At 39.0% G+C, this 18,438-nt stretch overlaps 1 protein-coding gene across 1 annotated transcript in view; it reads left to right on the top strand.

Moving 5' to 3' along the window:
- The window catches only part of IGF2R (insulin like growth factor 2 receptor), a 57,444-nt gene that overhangs the window by 14,135 nt on the left and 24,871 nt on the right, over positions 1 to 18,438 (top strand). Inside the window, exons 4-22 of the mRNA XM_079299275.1 lie at positions 549 to 647; positions 1,045 to 1,174; positions 2,180 to 2,300; positions 4,230 to 4,347; positions 5,725 to 5,887; positions 6,042 to 6,222; positions 6,952 to 7,055; positions 7,412 to 7,576; positions 8,203 to 8,343; positions 8,732 to 8,884; positions 9,772 to 9,903; positions 10,297 to 10,441; positions 11,794 to 11,971; positions 12,523 to 12,638; positions 13,041 to 13,203; positions 14,713 to 14,892; positions 15,959 to 16,060; positions 16,900 to 17,001; positions 17,684 to 17,858. Of these exons, the coding sequence (XP_079155401.1) occupies positions 549 to 647; positions 1,045 to 1,174; positions 2,180 to 2,300; positions 4,230 to 4,347; positions 5,725 to 5,887; positions 6,042 to 6,222; positions 6,952 to 7,055; positions 7,412 to 7,576; positions 8,203 to 8,343; positions 8,732 to 8,884; positions 9,772 to 9,903; positions 10,297 to 10,441; positions 11,794 to 11,971; positions 12,523 to 12,638; positions 13,041 to 13,203; positions 14,713 to 14,892; positions 15,959 to 16,060; positions 16,900 to 17,001; positions 17,684 to 17,858 (2,668 nt within the window). The remainder of the gene's footprint in view (positions 1 to 548; positions 648 to 1,044; positions 1,175 to 2,179; positions 2,301 to 4,229; positions 4,348 to 5,724; positions 5,888 to 6,041; positions 6,223 to 6,951; positions 7,056 to 7,411; positions 7,577 to 8,202; positions 8,344 to 8,731; positions 8,885 to 9,771; positions 9,904 to 10,296; positions 10,442 to 11,793; positions 11,972 to 12,522; positions 12,639 to 13,040; positions 13,204 to 14,712; positions 14,893 to 15,958; positions 16,061 to 16,899; positions 17,002 to 17,683; positions 17,859 to 18,438) is intronic.

The following is an 18,438-nucleotide window of genomic DNA, read 5'->3' as shown; positions in this document are numbered from 1 at the left end:
TGAACGTACTGTTCTGAACCATAGTAGAACCCATATCTTGAAATACATACAAATGTGTATAACATAAACCTATAAAAATAGGCAGCTCTTCTGTGTAGCAGAAGAGGCTGCTAATCAATTGCTTAGGATAAAAGGGAACTGATAAACCATGCATTGCCTCACTTTGTTAACCTAGTTATATGCATTTCTGTTGGTGTCTTCCTTTCTAGTAAGCAGATATGACTGGTGCTTCTGTCATTATCAATTGGCAGAGTGAGCACTTCTAGAAGAGGGAATACAGTTACTGCATATTAGATTGGCACACATTGAGTATTGGTGCATATGCAGATGAAGGATTTGGCATTCTGTGTCTTCCTGAGTTGCCCAACAAAGCTGTTATATAACAATCTTGCTGTCAACAAGTGCCATTAGGAAACTGTATGCCCTTGTGCTGTGATGTGCTGTATTCTGTTTTTCTTAATCTCTTGAATAAACCTTAATGTTTATTTTACACATGTAAAATAAAAACAGTCTGTTTTTCAAAGCATTATTTTTTCTTACGTAAATAGGGTACCCCTGAATTTGTAACAGCAACAGAGTGTGTGCACTATTTTGAATGGAGGACCTTTGTGGCTTGCAAGAAAGACTTGTTTAAACCTGTGAAAGAGGTACTGTATGTACTATTCATGCAAAGTTGCTCTTCACATACATGACAATGTTACTTTAATTACCTGCCCCCACCCCAAATTAATCCAAACAACCTCTATAAACCTATGTTTTTCATAGGAATGTAAAGCATAAATGTTGGAAGTTGGTGGAGCTGAGAATTTTAAATAACTCTTGAACCTTTTCTATGCATTTGTGGTTGTTTATAGTAAAACTCTTCTAAAACTGGAGCAAAAGAGTCTAACTTTGGATGCCTCATTTTTATCAGCATGTCTAGCTTTGAACCTCTAGAAGTAAAAAAACTTTTCCACATACTAACTGGCATCATATATGCCTGTTCATTGCTTCCCCCTATTTGTGTAGCATGGTTTGCATGTAATTTTTTTGTTGTTGTTCTAGGTCCCTTGCTATGTGTTTGATAAAGATTTCAAGAAACATGACTTGAGTCCTCTCATCCAAGTTTCAGGACACTACTTGGTGGATGATTCTGATGACGATTCCTTGTTCATAAATGTCTGCAGGGACATAGGTTTGAATGGTTGCTTGTGTCACCTATCAGTGTGTAAATTTCTTGTAGTGCGGTTCTTTGCTATTGCCTCCATTAAAGTTATCCTGTGTCCAAAGATCAGTATTTCAAGACTTAGATAATTATTTCAAACTCCCTACCTTCCAAGTATTGAGGTGTTCAGAGATATGTCCCTTCTGGATGCACAAGTGCAGTTTAAAGCCACTTTTTCTAGGTGGGAGAATGCAGCTTGTCTTGCATGTGTTTGCTTGCTGCCAAATAGAACCAGTATTGTTCACAGGGCTTCACGTGCTTCAAATTTATTCCTTTGGACTCCAGGTTGTTACCCAATTCCTGATGAATGTCCTGAGGTGCATCTAAAATACTGTTTGGGTGCTTGCCTAAGTACTGGTGCATAGCTAGCACTTTTCCCCTCAGCTGAGAGCTATATGTATAAGGAATTAAACCAGCAAAATCATGTATTTGAAACTTGCTGAAAAGGTTGGTTTAGCTGTATACTCCCACTGTGATTTTTACTCTGCAGTTAAATATATGCTTTGTGCCTCTGTAAGTGTTTAATACTACTAGTTTTAGTGGGAGGTCTATTCTTTTAAACATCTCGCATAGTATGAAACTTTTTGCTGACTGCTTTGAATTAGATGGTTAATAGGAAACAAAGAAGAGGATAAAACCTTCCCTATAAAGAGGAGTTACATATTACTTGGTTGTGGGAAAAGAAATAAATACTTGGCACACTTTCAGAAGTTTTCAAAGCCCTGTGTATCCAGCAACTGTACTAGCAAGTAGCTTCAGCTGCTTTTTCAGGAAGGATGAAGTTGCTCTCCCCAACCAGGGCAGCACAAATCACCACAAGCAATCCAGGCTTTGTCTGTCAGTTTTGCATTTTAATGTAGCCTGTTTTTTAGAACTATTTTTAAGAGAACCCCCAGATAAAATGGCAAGATACTTCAGGTAGAGCAGGGTTTAGAAACTAAGTCCTATAGCTTCTTTTCTCTGTGCCAAAACCAGGAAGCTCAGGTGGAGAGACCTGGAGGTGCCCTGCTGGCAGTGCCGCTTGCTTGTTTCATGGCGGTGTGGCGTACGATGTTGGCCGTCCGAAGGAGCAGCTGAAGCTTCGGGCCAAAGATGGGTAGGCAATTTTTGTGGTAATACTGCTGTGGAGATTTCAGTCATCTGGCCTGGAAACAGATGAGCCTCCTAAAATGTAACATTAATACCTCTTCAGTGTTGAATCAGTAGCAGAAAACTATTAAAAAAGACTGTCAGAGCAATCTGTCAGGCATTCTGTGGTACTGCCATAACAGATAAAAATTTATCCTTTGTTGTGAGAGACTCCTTTTTTACAAAATTCCAGAACTCTTAGAAGCAAGGGGTGATTGGTGCTCTTGGCCCACACAATAAGATTTGGTCCTGCCTACTGTCTAAGGGCCCACATGGTAAATTTATTTGGATTACTTTGGGTTTATGCACTGCTTTTGGCTCACTCTACTCCATGGAAGTACTTTAAAAGTTGAGACTAGGACCAGATGTTGCCTTTGTGGGGTTTTTTTGGGTTTTTTTTTTTTTTTTTGCATTAATGAGTTCTTAACAGAAGAAATAGATAAACGGTGCAAGACTTAGTATTCCTTGTGGTGGCAGAGCTGGTGAAACTGCAGGATACTTTTCTTGATGATGCTACTGTTTACTGCCTTTTGTAAATATAGCTTGATGTAAAAAAAACCCAAATGAACAAAACAGCAAATCCCCCCCCCCCAAATGAACCAACCACAAAACCCCCTAAAACCACTGCACCACAAAAAACTCCACCAACAACAAAAGAAAACCATAAACAAGCAAAAAAAAATCATGTTAAAATGCCACCCAAATAAACTAATGTGGCTCAGGGAATGGACTTAACCTGCTGATATTTCTGAGCTTCAGATTGTCCGAGCTTGCTTGCCTTCTCTGTAGCATCAGTAGTACCCATGTCAATTTCTGCAGTACTCTCTTTATTTCAGATGCCAGCTGAAGAAAACAAGCAGAATAAATTAGTAACAGAGAGGATCTGACCTATTTGTTTTGAGGGTTTTATTTTATTTTACAAATGAAATTGTTAGTCCTTTGTTGCAGGGCTTTTCCCCAACGTGAAATAAGTGACAGGTGTTCTGTACCAAAGCAGTAGCTTACACCTGAGGAAGCACAAGCTTATTCTCACACTGAAGTGCAACTGTTGGTACTTTAGAAAAGTGCTAGGCAAGCAAACTTTCCTCTGCTAGGGTTAAAGAGCTCTTTGGTGTTTCAGGAATATTCACTCTGTGTTCATTCAGACTAGAGTGGCCTGGGAAGGAGTAAGGTGATTGGATATCTATGGCCTGAGGTACAGAGGTGTGGCTTATCTGAAGCCAGAACATCACTGCTCTGGGAGTCTTCTGCCTGTTAAACTGCATAGAATAATAATGCATAGCTGGGGTGTTGTGGTGATCTTCCTGTACTCTCATCCAAGTCATCTTGCTATTTGTCTCTCCCTGTCAGATAATTACCATGTTTATTCTCTTACTCCTGCTTCACCTGAACTGACCCAGTTGCTTTGCTTCTGTCAATTTGCTGATGAGTTAATTTTGCTGTTAATTCTGGGGGCAGAATTGAAGGAGTTTATATGAGAGAGATGGTGAAGTACAGCAATGTGGCAAAACCAGAGTGCGTATTGCTTTCAAAAGTTGCAAGAACATTTGCCACATCTGCTCTCCAGCAGTAGTTTTGAGAGCAAAACTGCAATTATCCTGTGTTCTTGTGATTATCAGCTAAATTCTTGCTACGAGTCACAAGGCATTCAGCAGAGTCTTAAGTAGGGTACCAGAAGATCCTGTATTAAGTAATATTGCTGTGACTATTTTAATTTTTATTTTTAATAGACTCTTAAGATTAAAGGAATGAGGATCTTCATAAAAGTTGTTATTGGGAGCAGGGCCATGTTAGTATATTCTGCCTGAGTGTCTAGCAAAGATTGAGTGTTTTAAGAGTATCCTTCTTCTGTGCAGTGCAGTCTTAACTGTTTTTTTGGTCTGTTTTCTATTTCTAGGCTTGTATTGAGTTATGAGAGACAATACAAGTATGATGAAGAAAGGCCAGGCTTCTGCCTAGGCCACAATCCAGCAGTGACAATCACTTTTGTTTGCCCATCAAAGAGGGGAGAAGAGGTAATTTCAATGTTTTGTTTTGTGTTAATTGGTTGGTCTTTAACTTTTGTGTGCATTATCTTTCATTTTTATTCAGACCTGAAGAGTGTAAGTATTCCCTGCTTGAAGCTTGTGAAGAGTGAGATTCTAGATATACTCTTAAAGTCTTCTAGAACTTAAGAAATAACAAGAACTTGAATAAAATTTCCCCAGGAGTGTATTGTCTCTTGTATTGATGAATTTGGTTGTCCCTTTACCGATTCAAGGCTTTCCTCTAAGCATAGGATGGGTTTAACATAGAGTTAATCCTGGACACATTGACACAGATATTCGCTTGCTAATGAGCACTCTTCCTCTTCAGTCTTTTTAACTTTGGGTAAAATCTGTAGTGTTCAGCAGCAACTCTGTTTATGCAGGATAGTTTTAGCCTAACTTGAATGCAGTGTGACAGTCACTTCAATGTGATGCTGGCTCATTTCAGCAACCCACACTGCTTGAATTGGGCAATTGCTAATGTTCTGCCATTTCATATAGTGATGCTTTGCATTGCAGCTTAGTGAAGAGGGAACTCTTGTCTGACTAATTCTTGGTTTTAATGTTTAGTCCCTCATCTGACCTAGATAGGTACCACACTTCACTCTCCTTGCTGCAGAAATAAACCTGGTTCTTGTCTACTGTCACTTTGTACTACCTTGCTATAGCTATGCACTTTTGTAGTAAGAGTAATATTACTGATGGTACTTGTGCCTGTAAGATACCTGTGTATCTGCTAGTTGTTCAGTGGATGGCAAAAATTCAGATTTATGAAACAATTTGAATTTCTAATGTTTCACTTTAAAGTGAGGAAAACCAAGACTACTGCTTCTCCTGGATGTGCAAAAATATATCACTACAGAAAACTCATCTGACAGAAGGGTTCACTAAAGAGTTCTCAAATGTTTTCATGTTGATTTGGACCAAGGGAATCAAAGTTGCTAGAAAAAAACACCAGTGTCTAAAAGTCTGCTTTGCCTTCAGAGAACATTTGACCTCTATTCCCTGCACTGAGAACTTCTCTGAGGCAGACACAATCCAAGCTTAGGCCATTTGGGCACACATCTCTGTTTTTTCCAACACATTAAGGAAAAGTACTTTTAAAAGTACTCTTATTTCTGCTGTCCTTCTGCTAATATCTGTTGCTTTACTACTTAGACTTGTAACATTTTGCCACATCATTTATAAGACCTGTTTTATTTCTTCTCAGCACATATTTCCGAGTGAAGCAAAGTTTGCACTTCTTAAGTAATTTAGAGGTGAAATAGTTGTTACTAATCCTAAAGGAATGTGATACTGTTGCTTTAAAGTTTATATCTCAAGTAGCTCTCCTTATAATTTAAATTCTGTTCACCTCTGTTTTAGAGTGCAGGTCCCAAACTTACAGCAAAAACAAATTGCCGGTATGAAATTGAGTGGGTTACTGAGTATGCCTGTCACAGGGATTACCTGGAGAGTAAAAACTGTCATCTGACTAATGAGCAACATGATATCTCCATTGATTTAAATCCACTTAATCAATTTTCGGGTAAGCTCAGTATTTTTCTTGTTCTTGTGGTTTTTACTACCCAGTTTTGCATTTCCTTATTTAGGGACAGAAAAAATGTCCTCTCTTGATATTTGGAGTTTCATGTCTATCCTGATGTGTGTTGAAACACTTTTTTTGTTTTTTGTTCATTCAGATTATGTCCAACCATATTCAGCAAAAGATACCAAAGGGGAGTATTTCTATTACTTGAATGTATGTGGGAAAACCAGTGCAGGTAACTGCAAGGATGATACAGGATACGTTTCATCTTGCCAAGTAAAACTTTCAAATAACCAGCAAAAAGTGGCAGGAAGATTTGCAAACCAAACCCTAAGGTGTGTTCTTTAGCCCTGCTAGCTGTTCTCATTGATCTTTGTTTCCTGCTTTGATGCTTACTTGTCATGTAATCAACAATCGATACAAAATGCAAGCATTTTTGCTCACTTTTTTGTTAGAAATGTAACAGTGTACTGGGATAGCATTAGCAAATGGAGGAGCCAGTGAGGTTCCTGGCAGAGGCCATTGTTGAGGCAGGAAAACTTCTACTGATTTTTTTTGTCCCAATTGCAGATTGTACTATACTGCCTATTGTCCTTCTTTTTACATGTTTTACATGTAAAGCAGTATCAGATGAGGCTGATTCCCAAGTGGCATATAGGGATAATAGTTTGCATGAGATTGTAAAGCAAAGATTAATTAATGTAGATATGATCTTCCATTTTTTCTGTGACAGGTTTGTTGTAGCGATCTTCCAGGAAGTGACTTGCTCCTCTTGCAGAAACAGTGACACAATGAACTAGTGGGAATAGATATCCCACCATACCCAGGGGACCTTTAGAGCATTCTTTAATCTATAGAAATTAATGAAAAGTGATCAGAAAAATCAGTGTATGCAAGCCTTTGTTGCTATAGAAATGTCAGTATGTTGAAATGTTGAAGTGGCATTTGTTTTCCCTTGGAGCAAGACAATTAATAAATGAACAAGAATATGATTTCTGTTCTGTGATGTACCCTGTGTGATTGTCTGACCCCACATTTTTATCTAAAACTGCCTTCTTACTCAGGTACTCTGATGGGGATCTCACTTTAATTTATCCGAATGGGGATGCCTGTAGTTCTGGCTTTCAGAGGATGACTGTCATAAACTTCGAGTGCAATGAAACAGCAGGTGAGATTAACAAGCTGAGACAGCTCTGCTCAGGATTTGACTCCCATGCCTAAAATGAATGCTTGCTTTGAGCCACAGCTATCACAAGAAATAAATATTGTTACATTATGCAGTAATTTCGATGGCTGATAGGATGTGCTGTGTAGTAGCATTGCTAGTCTGAATTTATACTCATGACTGAGAAGATGGAAGTATAAAGGAGCCATTTTTTTTCATAGTCAATGGTAAAAAATGGAAGTCAGCCGCAAAAGGACTTTTTGTTTTCCTTGCTCATTGCTAGTCTTCAAGTCTCCTTGCTTTTTTTCCCCTTACCCTGCTAGAAACCTTATATTTGTTCATCTTTTTTCCATGTTAAGATAATGATGGCAGAGGAACTCCAGTATTCACTGGTGAAGTTGACTGCACCTATTTTTTCACTTGGGATACAAAATATGCATGTGTTAAAGAGGAAAAAGATCTCCTTTGCAGAGTTACTGATAAGAGAAAACACTATGACTTGTCACCTCTTATCCGCAGTTCAGGTATGGTAATAAAAACTAGCTTTTTGTTACTTTTACATCTCCAGTGCAATTCTTTAGCTGAATATTAGTCAGCTTTTGTTGTTCTTAGCTAATTTCTGGGATGCTGGTGTTTGCTTCCCTCATTCCAAACAGACTGAGTAGCCTTGGTGTCCATGACTGCCTTTGTTGCTGCCATCATAAGTGGTTTTAGTTTGGGTTGGAAGGGACCATTCATCTAACCTGACCCCCCCTGTTGTGGGCAGGCACTAGACCAGGTTGCTCTAAGCCCTGTCTAGCCTGGCCTTGAACACTTCCAGGGAGGGGACATCCACCAGCTCTCTGGGCAATCTGTGCCATGCACCATGGTTCAGCAGCTTCCACCCAGTGGCTTGTGCAAAGGGGATACCTTTGGATCCATCCAAAAATGGCAAGATTTGGCAGCTATGGCTGCATGGGACAGATGCAGGTGGTAATCTCAGCTGGTGGGAGAATGGAGCTGAAATCAGGACTTCTGTGTGCTGAGGGATGCTCTGAAGGAGAGGTCATCACACAAATGTGGGATACTCTATAATAAAAGGCATTTTGGCATAGAGGTGCTGAAACAAGTTAGCCAGATGACTTGTTCTTAATGACTCTCTATATTTCAGAGTCAGCCCAGAACTGGGAAGCTGTGGACAGTAGCTTTTCAGAGGTAGGAAGGAAACATTACTACATCAATGTCTGCCACAAAGTGTGGAAGAGAGGAGGAGCTTCCAGCTGTTCAGATGGTGCTGCTGTTTGCTCTGTAGGTGAGTCAGGGGTTTTTGTTGGTGGCGTTTGTGGAGTTTTTTTGGTTAATTGTTGTTTTTTTTGGTTTTTTTTTTTTTTTAAGCCTCTGAAGGCTTGTGCAAATGTTCCTGTACAGATGGGGTTGGTTGTGCTGAGTGCCTTCATTTAGTTGAGGAAACAGCAGTTAGGATCATATTTCTTTTGTGATCTCAGAGATGCTTGAAGAGAGAGTGCAAGTGTCTTTTTCTAACTAAACAACAATAGGCTTTGTAGCATGGTTTGGCAAAGGAAAAATCTAATTCTTAATGATGTTTTCTTATTAACTAGACAAATGAAAAGTCTTAGTGTCTAACAGAAGCTTCACTTCTTTACAGAGAAACAAAAGTTCTATATTTACTGTCTTTCTAGATAAGCAAAACAACAGTAAGAATCTTGGAACATTTGTATCTTCTCCAAAAAAGGTTGGAGAAAATATTCAACTTATCTATTCAAATGGAGACAGCTGTCCTTCTAAAGAAAAAGAAAAAATCCAAACGGTCATCACTCTAATATGCAGACCAGGTGAGAACATCCACACCCTGTTCATTGATCCAGTTAAAAACTGAAGGTCATCTAATAATTCCAGACATGAGTGCTAAATATTAGCACGTGCTTTTGTCTTCTGTCTCTTCCTATGCAAAAGCTTGAAGCATTGGGGTTTGTTTACTAGGATGATGACAATGTAATTGCAGGTATTTATTTCTGTTTACCTTTTATGCAAGTATTCTTTAAAAACTGTTGAAATAAGATTCTTTCAAACATGATTAAAGTATGCTGAAGTGCTTAAAACTTCACAAATATCTGGAAGGTATATGAAGCACTTTCTTAGTCTGGATTGTCTTGATGGGAAAGAGTAGATCTGAACTGAGATCAGATACTTTAACCTTCTTTTTCAATAAGTATGGTTTGTATCTAAACTGCTGGCAGCTTATGAAAGGGAAAAGCGTTTACAGAAGTTAATATTGTTTGTGTTGATTATAATAACCTGCTAGTTATCTGTCTCCCAGGAAAATAGAAAATCTCAGTTCCTCTACCTCAGCCTGAGGAGTTTGAAACTTTCGAGTGTTCTAGCTGTTAGTATCAGATTATGTGCTATTTGCTAATACAGCTATTGCTTTATAGTGCAACACCAGTTTCATATATAAAAGTAGACATTTTTTTCAAACATTGTGATAGTTCTCAGGAGCAGATTGAGGCCTGCACCTTTACTTTTAGGGTAAATTTTATTTTAGGGAGGAAGATGCAAAGACTTTGTGAAAGATAATTTTGGCTCCATTTTCAAAGAGGAGATACTTTTAATAGTTATTTTGGTCTGCTTTTGAGGAGAAATTAGTTTCTTAGGTGTAGATTCCTAGTTCCTGTTGGCATCCTGGCTGTCTGTATGTGATACACTGCTCTTGTGTTACCAGGTGATCTAGAAAGTGCTCCAATCTTGATGGCTGAGCGTGAGTGTTCATATGCTTTTGACTGGTATACTGCTGCTGCATGTGTCCTGTCTAAAACTGAAGGAGATGACTGTCAGGTCTCTGATCCTCAGGCAGGTATGTATTTCTGTTCAGCAAATTAAAAGGCCACTAGAGATATAACTTAAGCCGCAGCAAGTAAGTCCTTATGATACTCAGAGCAAAGTGAATTCAACCTAATGCTAAGCATCTGCAGTTTTAAGTATGTGCACATGGAATGTCAGAACAGCATGAGCTTAATACTCCCCTAGTGAATGTAGGAAAATAGGTCTAATGTGTATTTTACTGAAGTAAATTTCTCTGTATAAGAAACCATGCTTTTAGTTTGTCCATTTTGTTTCTGCAACAGTAATTACATAGATGGAGACTTACTCAGGGGGAAGTGAACTAGCCATGTGACTGACTGAGTCAAAACCTATGAGAGATATCAGGACAAAATTGAACTGATAGTGTTTATTTTTTCCTGATCAGGCTTCTCTTTTGATTTATCACCTCTGGCCAAGGCAAAAAGTTACTATACGGTTAATACTGAGGACTACTTGTTTCACATAAGCGTCTGTGGCAGTCTGCCTGATGACCTGTGCCACACAAAATCAGCAGCTTGCCAAGTGCAAAGGTGAGTAACTGACTGTCTGGAAGAGAAGATCTCTTGTTGCATGATGTGTTGTTGGTGGTGTGCAACAATGAATAATTTGCATGTAAAGTAATTGCTGGTCTACCTGTAATAGATTCAGGTAATTAGCATATAATTTGCAGTAATTACACTGCCAGCTGTTTCAAGCCAAATTCACATGTATGTAATCTTGCTTACAGCTAACTTGTGAGGTAGAATGTGCCTATTGCTCTCTCTTTTGTTATCCGTAGGGACTGTAAACTCTAGATTACTGCTGCAGCTGTATTAAGGCAATCTACAGTCCAGAGATTGAGAGTCAGCTCTATTCCAAGAGCTGGCCTAAAGAATGTGAGCTTGCTGCACTTGGGATGAGCAGGGCCTTGCCTTAGGTAGAGGTGAAGCCCAGAGCTTGGATGTTGTACCATATGTTACATATGGTGGCCTCAGGTTGTGCTTGTGGAGGTTTAGATTAGATAGTAGGAAAAGTTTCTTCATGGAAAGGGTTGTTAAGCATTGAAGCAGGCTGCCCAAGCAAGTGATGGAATTGCCATCCCTGGAAGTGTTCAGAAAATGTGTGGACATGGACTTGAGGACATGGTTCAGTGGTAAAGATTTGGTGGTGGTGCTAAGTTGGTGGTTGTACTTGGTGATCTGGGAGGTCTTTTTCAACCTTAACAATTTTGATCTTCTTTACTAAATGAGCTGTTGCAGGCTGTGTACTGGTACTCTGACAGCATCATTGCTTTTGTTTCCTACAAACTATGTCTGAGGTAGTGCCTGTGCATTTCAAGTTCCAGTTCAGCCTGCTGCCAGAGATGGGGTACAGTGTAAACACTTGCAGCTGTACTTGAGCTGGCTCTGAGTTACTCTCCAGCCAAGCACAGTTCACTGTAGACCCTAAAAATGCTCTTCAGAGGAAGATGTTCAAGCTAGGTCTGATAGTCAGTATCAAGTCTGAGTGAAGAAACACTCCTGAACCAAAGCTGATACCTAGCAGAGAGCTGTTGTGCACTGCTAGGTCTTCACTGCCCATATGTAATTGGATGAGGCCAGTTTGACCCCAGCTGTGTCTGCAGTTTGACTTCTGCTTTGGAGAATGAGAACTTGATGGTATTGCCACCCTTTTAGAGACGGGAGTATGAAAGCAATATGTGACTTCCTTTCCTTTTCAAAGGAGGACACCTATTCATGTTCTTTTTATCTCAGCTTACTGAGGTCTAATCAACCTTGTTTAATTATGATGTGTTATTGTGGTATCTTGTATAAACTTATATGGTTACTATTTGTAAGACTTCTCTTAGAGAAAATTAATTTTGCATTCTGTTCACTCTCAAAACTCACTTTTTCTTTTCTAGTACGGATCAGTTTTGGAGTCTTGGACTGCCCAGTTCCAAACTTTCTTATTATGATGGCCTGATTCAGTTGACCTACAAAAATGGTACAGCATACAACAATGAGAATAAAACACAGCGCTCTACCCTTATAACTTTCCTGTGTGACCGTGATGCTGGAATAGGTCAGCCTGAGTATCAGGTAAGAAGTTCTATATGAAGGAAAGATCTCCATCCTAAAATACTGCAATAGCTAATAGGTCACCACAAGCAGAGTATTATGTGTGGAAATATCCAGTCTTTGTAAAGCAGACTAAAATAAGTAGTTATTTCTCTTGACATTTTTGACTCTTGTTGCAGCCATAAAGCTTTCCTTGACCAGTGAACAGTAAGCTGTTTGCCTGGATTCAGATTCTTATCTCACTTTCCTCTAGTCTCTGGGCCATGTTATTATTAGTGCTTTCGATTGTCTTGTATTTCTAGCTGGAAAAAACCCAAGCTGGCTGAGAAGTAACAAATGGTAGTACACAGCAGACAGCAGTTTAACAAAACCAGAGCAGGTTTTTCTGGCAAGAGCATTTTTGGTAATGCAGAGAATGACAAGATCTGTAACAGGACAGACAAACACAAATCAGTCTGAGAAGGTATATCCCAAAACCAAGGGGAGATGGCAAGCTTGACATATAAAGGGGTAGCTGTGAGTCACAGTTGTCATTGTGGAAAGCCTCTCTGACCTATTCTGCTCATCTGTAGAAAGAAGATAACTATACCTACAACTTCAGGTGGTACACTGAACATGCTTGTCCAGAAATTCCGCTGGAATGTCTCGTGACGGATCGCAACACCATGGACCAGTATGACTTGTCAAGGTAGGAAAGTGACACATGAAGTGTAACTTAGCTATTCTAGTTTGGTATTCTGGTTAATAGTTCTGGCTGAAGTTGATTTTCTGTGTAGACAGCACCAGAAACTTCACCTGTTGTGACAGTCTTGACTTGCAAGTATGTTGAAATCCCTCTAGCATGCTGACTTGCCTCCTAGGGTATTAACGGACTTTTTGGGATGGTTTTGCTTATAAAAACAAGGTTCCTTCTCAAATGTACTTGTATCCGAGGAGCTTAGTATTCTTTCTAATTGTGGCACTTAAAAGATGAAGGGGAAAAGTTAGTCAGGAATGCCTTAGGGTTGCTCTGTTTCTTGAAACTGAGGAAGCTAGAGTGAATCTATGAAGAATGTGTGTTCTTAGCGCAGAACTTTCTCTTTCTGCTCAGATTAGCAAAATCCGAGAAGAGAGGTGAAAACTGGTATGCCATGGATAATTCAAGAACAAGTGAGCGCAAGAAGTACTACATCAATGTCTGTCGACCCCTGATTGCTGTCCCAGGATGTGACCGGCGGGCATCTGTCTGCCAGATGGAATATAGGCCTGTTTCTGTGAGTACTCTTTCCATCCCAGCTCAGAGCTTCATGGTTTGCTTCATGAGTGAAAGTGAAACAGAATGAGTGAGATTAATACAGCCACATGAATTCTGACTCCTTGTGCAAAGGGATATTCTGTGTACTATAATGATTGCATAACATAGAAAAATGGTAGAGCTCCTATCCACCTTTTCAAAGACCAAAGCCTTAATTTTTACAGCTGTACCAATGTTGTGCTTGACACTCAAAATTTTTGCCCTGTGATTCACAGTCAGACAAACTGCATCTCTTCTGTATGAATTGCTGGAGTCTCAGAGACTGCTAGGAATACACATTTCTTTAGGAACAGGTTGTCCTTCTGGATATTTTGTCATGCTTCTGGCTTGTTTTAGATTCAACTCTGGAAAAAATTTGTTTAAAGATCTTTTGTTGCACCCCTACCCTCCCTAGCTTTCTTTGGACCTGAGGAGTAGATTAGGCAGGTGTTGCCAAGCAAATTAATTAAAAAAAGGCTAGTGGGCTTCTAATTCTGTATTGCCCTGAAGTATAACAATTTATCATGGAAGTGATAACAACAGAAGGCTGAATCGACCCATTGCCCACCGCCTGACTTCATTGCTGTTCAGAGCTGTAGGGAAAGCTGAACTAGAGGCTCACCATGCTGTCCCAATTCCTTCCATAAAACAGAGAGAACACCTTCCCTCCTTACTGTTAAAGGGGATGTGTTAGTGACTGAAACCAGTCATTGTCACCACAGCACTTGAGAGATGATTACTACTTGTTCCCTGTGCTTGCAATAGTCCTTGTTGTGTAAGGCTGCTTACTTTACATGTGTAGACACTTTAGGGCTTCATTACTTCACTGCTTGAGATAGTGGAGTAAAAAGTGAGCATATTGGGTCAATCTAAATGCAGAGTTGTTAAAAAAATTTAAAATGCATAAGTCTGTTCTGTGGACAGCTGTCTTGGAGGTATGTTCTTCTGTTTGTTGCTGCTATTGACTTAAAATAGTTTCTTAAAACTAGGAAACAACAGTTATGTTGAAGTGGCAATGACTTTTAGACTTTGGTAGTAGCACCTAATGGCTTTCTAGTGCTCAGTCTCAGGGAGTTTTAGCCTTTGCTAAGCATGGCAGATCCCTGAAGTCAATGCTGAGAACACCTGGAGGCTTACACATACTGTTTTAAGGGGCTCTGCAATAAATTCTACCTACTGCAGAAGGCATAGGCCTCCCTAAATTGCTAAGCTGTGTAGATGGGGAGATGCAGATGGATGTTCTAAGGTGCTACAAGCACCTTATTGTACTAAAAATGAAAACAACAAAAATGAAACCATACCTGGTTGTGGAGATTATCTGTTAAATATGTGACTTGAATACAGAATGGGAGAGAAATGTAGAGGTATCACTATACCTTTGTTATCTTCAAAATTCTCAACCTGCGTAAAAGAGTATTGTAGTAGGTATCTTCTTTTTGGTTGTATCTATTTTTTTAAAAGTTGTTCACCATACTTTTCTTTATTCTAGGCTTCTTACTCTGAAGTCACCTCTATTAGTAATCTTGGTGTTGCCAGCAAAGAACTAGTAATTGAAAGACCTGGGCATGTTTCTCTAACCTATGCAAATGGCTCTGTGTGCATCAATGCTGATGGAAAGACAACTACTTATACCACCACCATCCACTTCGTTTGTTCCAGGGGCACTCTTGTAAGGAAAAATCATGTTCCAGCTGTTATTTCATTATCATAGGTTTCTCATCCTGTAACATGTAACATGAAGCCACATGAAGATGTGTAGTGTTTAGCAGATTTGTGGCAAGGGAGACTTCTTGAGGGTTTGAAATAGAGGTGTAAAAACAAAGCTGATTTAGATACTAGAGAAGTACATGTCTGAGTATTTTATCATAAACATGAACTAGATAAAAACAAACAGCCTTGATGAACAATAATATTTCATACTTGTTTAATTAGTGTGAAAAATACATGAGTACTTAGAACTGGAAACATTGTGGACACTCTTAAGTGGAAAAAATATTGTAACCTGTATCCTCAGGTTTAGGTTCTGCATTCTTCATAGCTTGTTGATTCTATAATTCTTAAATCTATAGGGCTTTTGGGGATACAGCTACTGAAGTTAGGCTGAGGGGATTATTATACTTAAACTTGTGTAGACTTGTTCTTCCTGTTTTTTTGAATCTGCATGTCCTACTCTTTCCTCACCCACATGATGTTTAGCCCAAGACATATGGTGAAAAATCTGTGACATGGAGCAGTTATGAAGTGCTTTGCTTTTGTCTGAAAACACTGACCTGGAGTGTATATAATTAATATTCCTGTCACTTTGTTACCTCACCTAACAGACTTCAGTTGCTTTACTATTGCTGTTTTTTTTTTGTTTTGTTGTTGTTGTTTTTTTTGTTTTAAATTTAATTATGGGCTATGTATTATACCACAAAACTCCTCAAAGCTTAGGCTGAGACAAGATCTAATTCTACATGTCTAGGGTAAATATTGAATTTAATCTGAATATTTGGATGTCAGATTCAGTCCTTGGCTAATGGCTTGGTGACATGATGTTTAACTAGACGAAGTTTTCAGTGACGATCTTCAAGATAAATCAGGGAGAGAGAAGTGGGGAGGGAATTGTAGGTCTCTGTAGTGCAGTATTGTAGAATAACCTGACAGTTTCTCTCAAGGTTCCTCTCAAGGAATCTCAAACGTCACAGTGTTAGCTATTGCACTTACTCTGGTCTTCCTCTGCAATCTGTTTCCAGAGTAGCAGTCCACGGTTTATAGCTATTCTGGATTGTGTGGCCACTTTCTTATGGGAAACCGAGGCTGCTTGCCCAATCAAGGAAACAAAAGATGATTCTCAGGTGAGAAAGGAATTGTATTTGTAGTCTCAACATACAGTGGTCTTTTCTAGCACGCTTGGTTGCTGTGTTTAAATGGCTCTTGAATAAAACTAACTAAAGCGAAGTTGTAAGTTGGTCATGATGTAGTCTTATGATATCTTACTACTTTATTTTTGAAGTGTTTCTGAAATGTCTAACTTCTGACCAAAGTATTCAGATGCTTTCTCTTGAGAACAGTTTACTTGCTCTTAAATACTTTGTTTAGTGTTTAATTCCCTTGCTATGTTGCTAGGAGAACTGAGTTCATATATAAGGCTATGTATTGTCCTTGTTTTGTGCAGATCATCAGATGAGACTTTTCTCTTTTCACACTAAACCCTGAGATTAGGTCAGTTGGTTGGAGCATGGTGCTAATAACACCAAGGTTAAGGGTTTGATCCTTGTTTGATCCCCATACGAGCTGTACATTAAAGAGTTGGACTCAATGATCCTTGTGGGTCCCTTCCAATGCAGAATATTCTGTGTAATCTACTCAGTTGCTTCTACTTTACAGGTCTCAACATAAACACATTAGTGTGAAGACAGCCCTCAGTTAAAATTTCCTTGATCTTAGCTAATATGATAGATGCCATCTGTTAAATTCCACTTTGATACGTTGTTGTGGCTGATGTCAGTGGGCAGAAAGATTTGAACAAATGTACAAAAGAATTGAATGAAGCTACTGCCAGAGCTGTGTTCTGGTATGCAGGTTGAGAATATGTTTTAATCACTGCTTTGATTCTTGAAAGAAGTTAAAGGTAAAATCTACACAAAAGAAATGCAGAAGGAGAAGATAATTTTGTTCTAACATTTTTCTCCAGTCCTGCTCTGTGCGAGATCCAGACACTGGCTTTCTGTTCAACCTGCAGCCATTGGCTTCTGAGGCAGGCTATACAGTTACTGGCAATGGGAAGACTTTCTCGGTAAGGATTTTGACTGTACAGTCTGTTGTTTATGAGCACTGTTGTTGCATTTTTTTGTCTGGCTTAGTGATCTAGTGGAGCTTTCACTCAGTCCTCTTAGGGAGTATGAGTTGGCAGAAAAGCACTGTGGTTGAGGGAAGAAAGATAAGTTCAAGTTAAAGATAAGTTCATTCAGCTTAGATGGTCTCAAAAGCATTAAACTTCTGGTTCTTGGTGAACATAAGGTAGCCACACTTTTGAGGCTGCCTTTTTGAGGTGGTTTTCGCCTTATGGACTCTTCTGTGTACCACCAATTTATCTGCTGATTCTGAAGAAATTGACAGTGAAAGCCTGGAAAGGGATTTAGTCTGTTCATATCAATGTTTTTAATGTAATCTGCATGTGTCAGTAATCCTAGACTGTCACAGATAATACCATAGTGGTATCTTTAGGCCAAGAATAAACTTGCTGAGCCACATCCTGTACTTCTAGTGGGGAGAATTTGTAGACCCTGTAATCTGAAGAAGAGGATGCTCTTATTGTATTATAATTGAATTATAGTCTGTCATTTTCAGATTGCAAGACAGCTGTAGTGTGAAATAGTTCTTGACAAGGGTTTTAGTGATGTAGAAATGGCTACGTGGACCTTGTTTTTCTGATGCAGTTGATACTATCTGCATCTACATGTTTTCAAAACTTCTAGCTAAACATTTGTGGACGCTTGCCGTATTGTGGTCAAATCAATGGCGAAACAGCTGCTGGGTGTGAAAGAGGAGATCTGACACCTGTGAGGCCGCTGGAATTGGACAAAACACTTTATTTATCCAGTGAAGGGTTTCTAACTCTTACCTACAGAGGTCCTCTTCGTGTGGAATCAGGTGAGTTCAGGAAATACACAGTGTATTGTAAGAACATAGTGTGAGTGGTCTTCATTCCTTCTTTTGCTCGTGTGCTGAAGTATATTTGGCTTGGTATTACTTAAACAAGCCGACTCGTGGAAATTTTAGGAAGAAATAAAGTTATGCAGAATGGTAATGGCTCAGTTTTCAGTAATAAGTGTGCATTTCAAAACTCTAGGAAAGTGAGTCAATACAATATAGGGTTTTTTCCTTAGAAGATGAAGAATACTGGTCCTTACATGGAGAAATGGATAGTCAAATTGAGAAAAAAAAAGACCTCAATTTTTTTCTAAGTGAATTAATAGCTTTCAGTTTCATGGATAATGCTCTCTAAAGTTGTTTCATATCTGAAAGGTCAGTTTTCAGTAAGCTTATACTCTGGAATGGAATGGATTTTTTTTTTAATTAGTACTCTAATACTTCATTTACATGTACTTAATGAATTTAAGTCTCTCTTGCAGATAAAATGAATGAAAATGTGTGTGTAGCTTTTTGGTATGAGATGCTCTCCAATTATACTGAAACTGAGCTTCATAGAAAGAAATATTGACATCTTAAC

Source organism: Erithacus rubecula (assembly GCF_903797595.1).
Source record: "Erithacus rubecula genome assembly, chromosome: 2".
NCBI classification, from domain to species: Eukaryota; Metazoa; Chordata; class Aves; order Passeriformes; family Muscicapidae; genus Erithacus; species Erithacus rubecula.
This window is presented reverse-complemented; position numbering and strand designations above follow the sequence as displayed.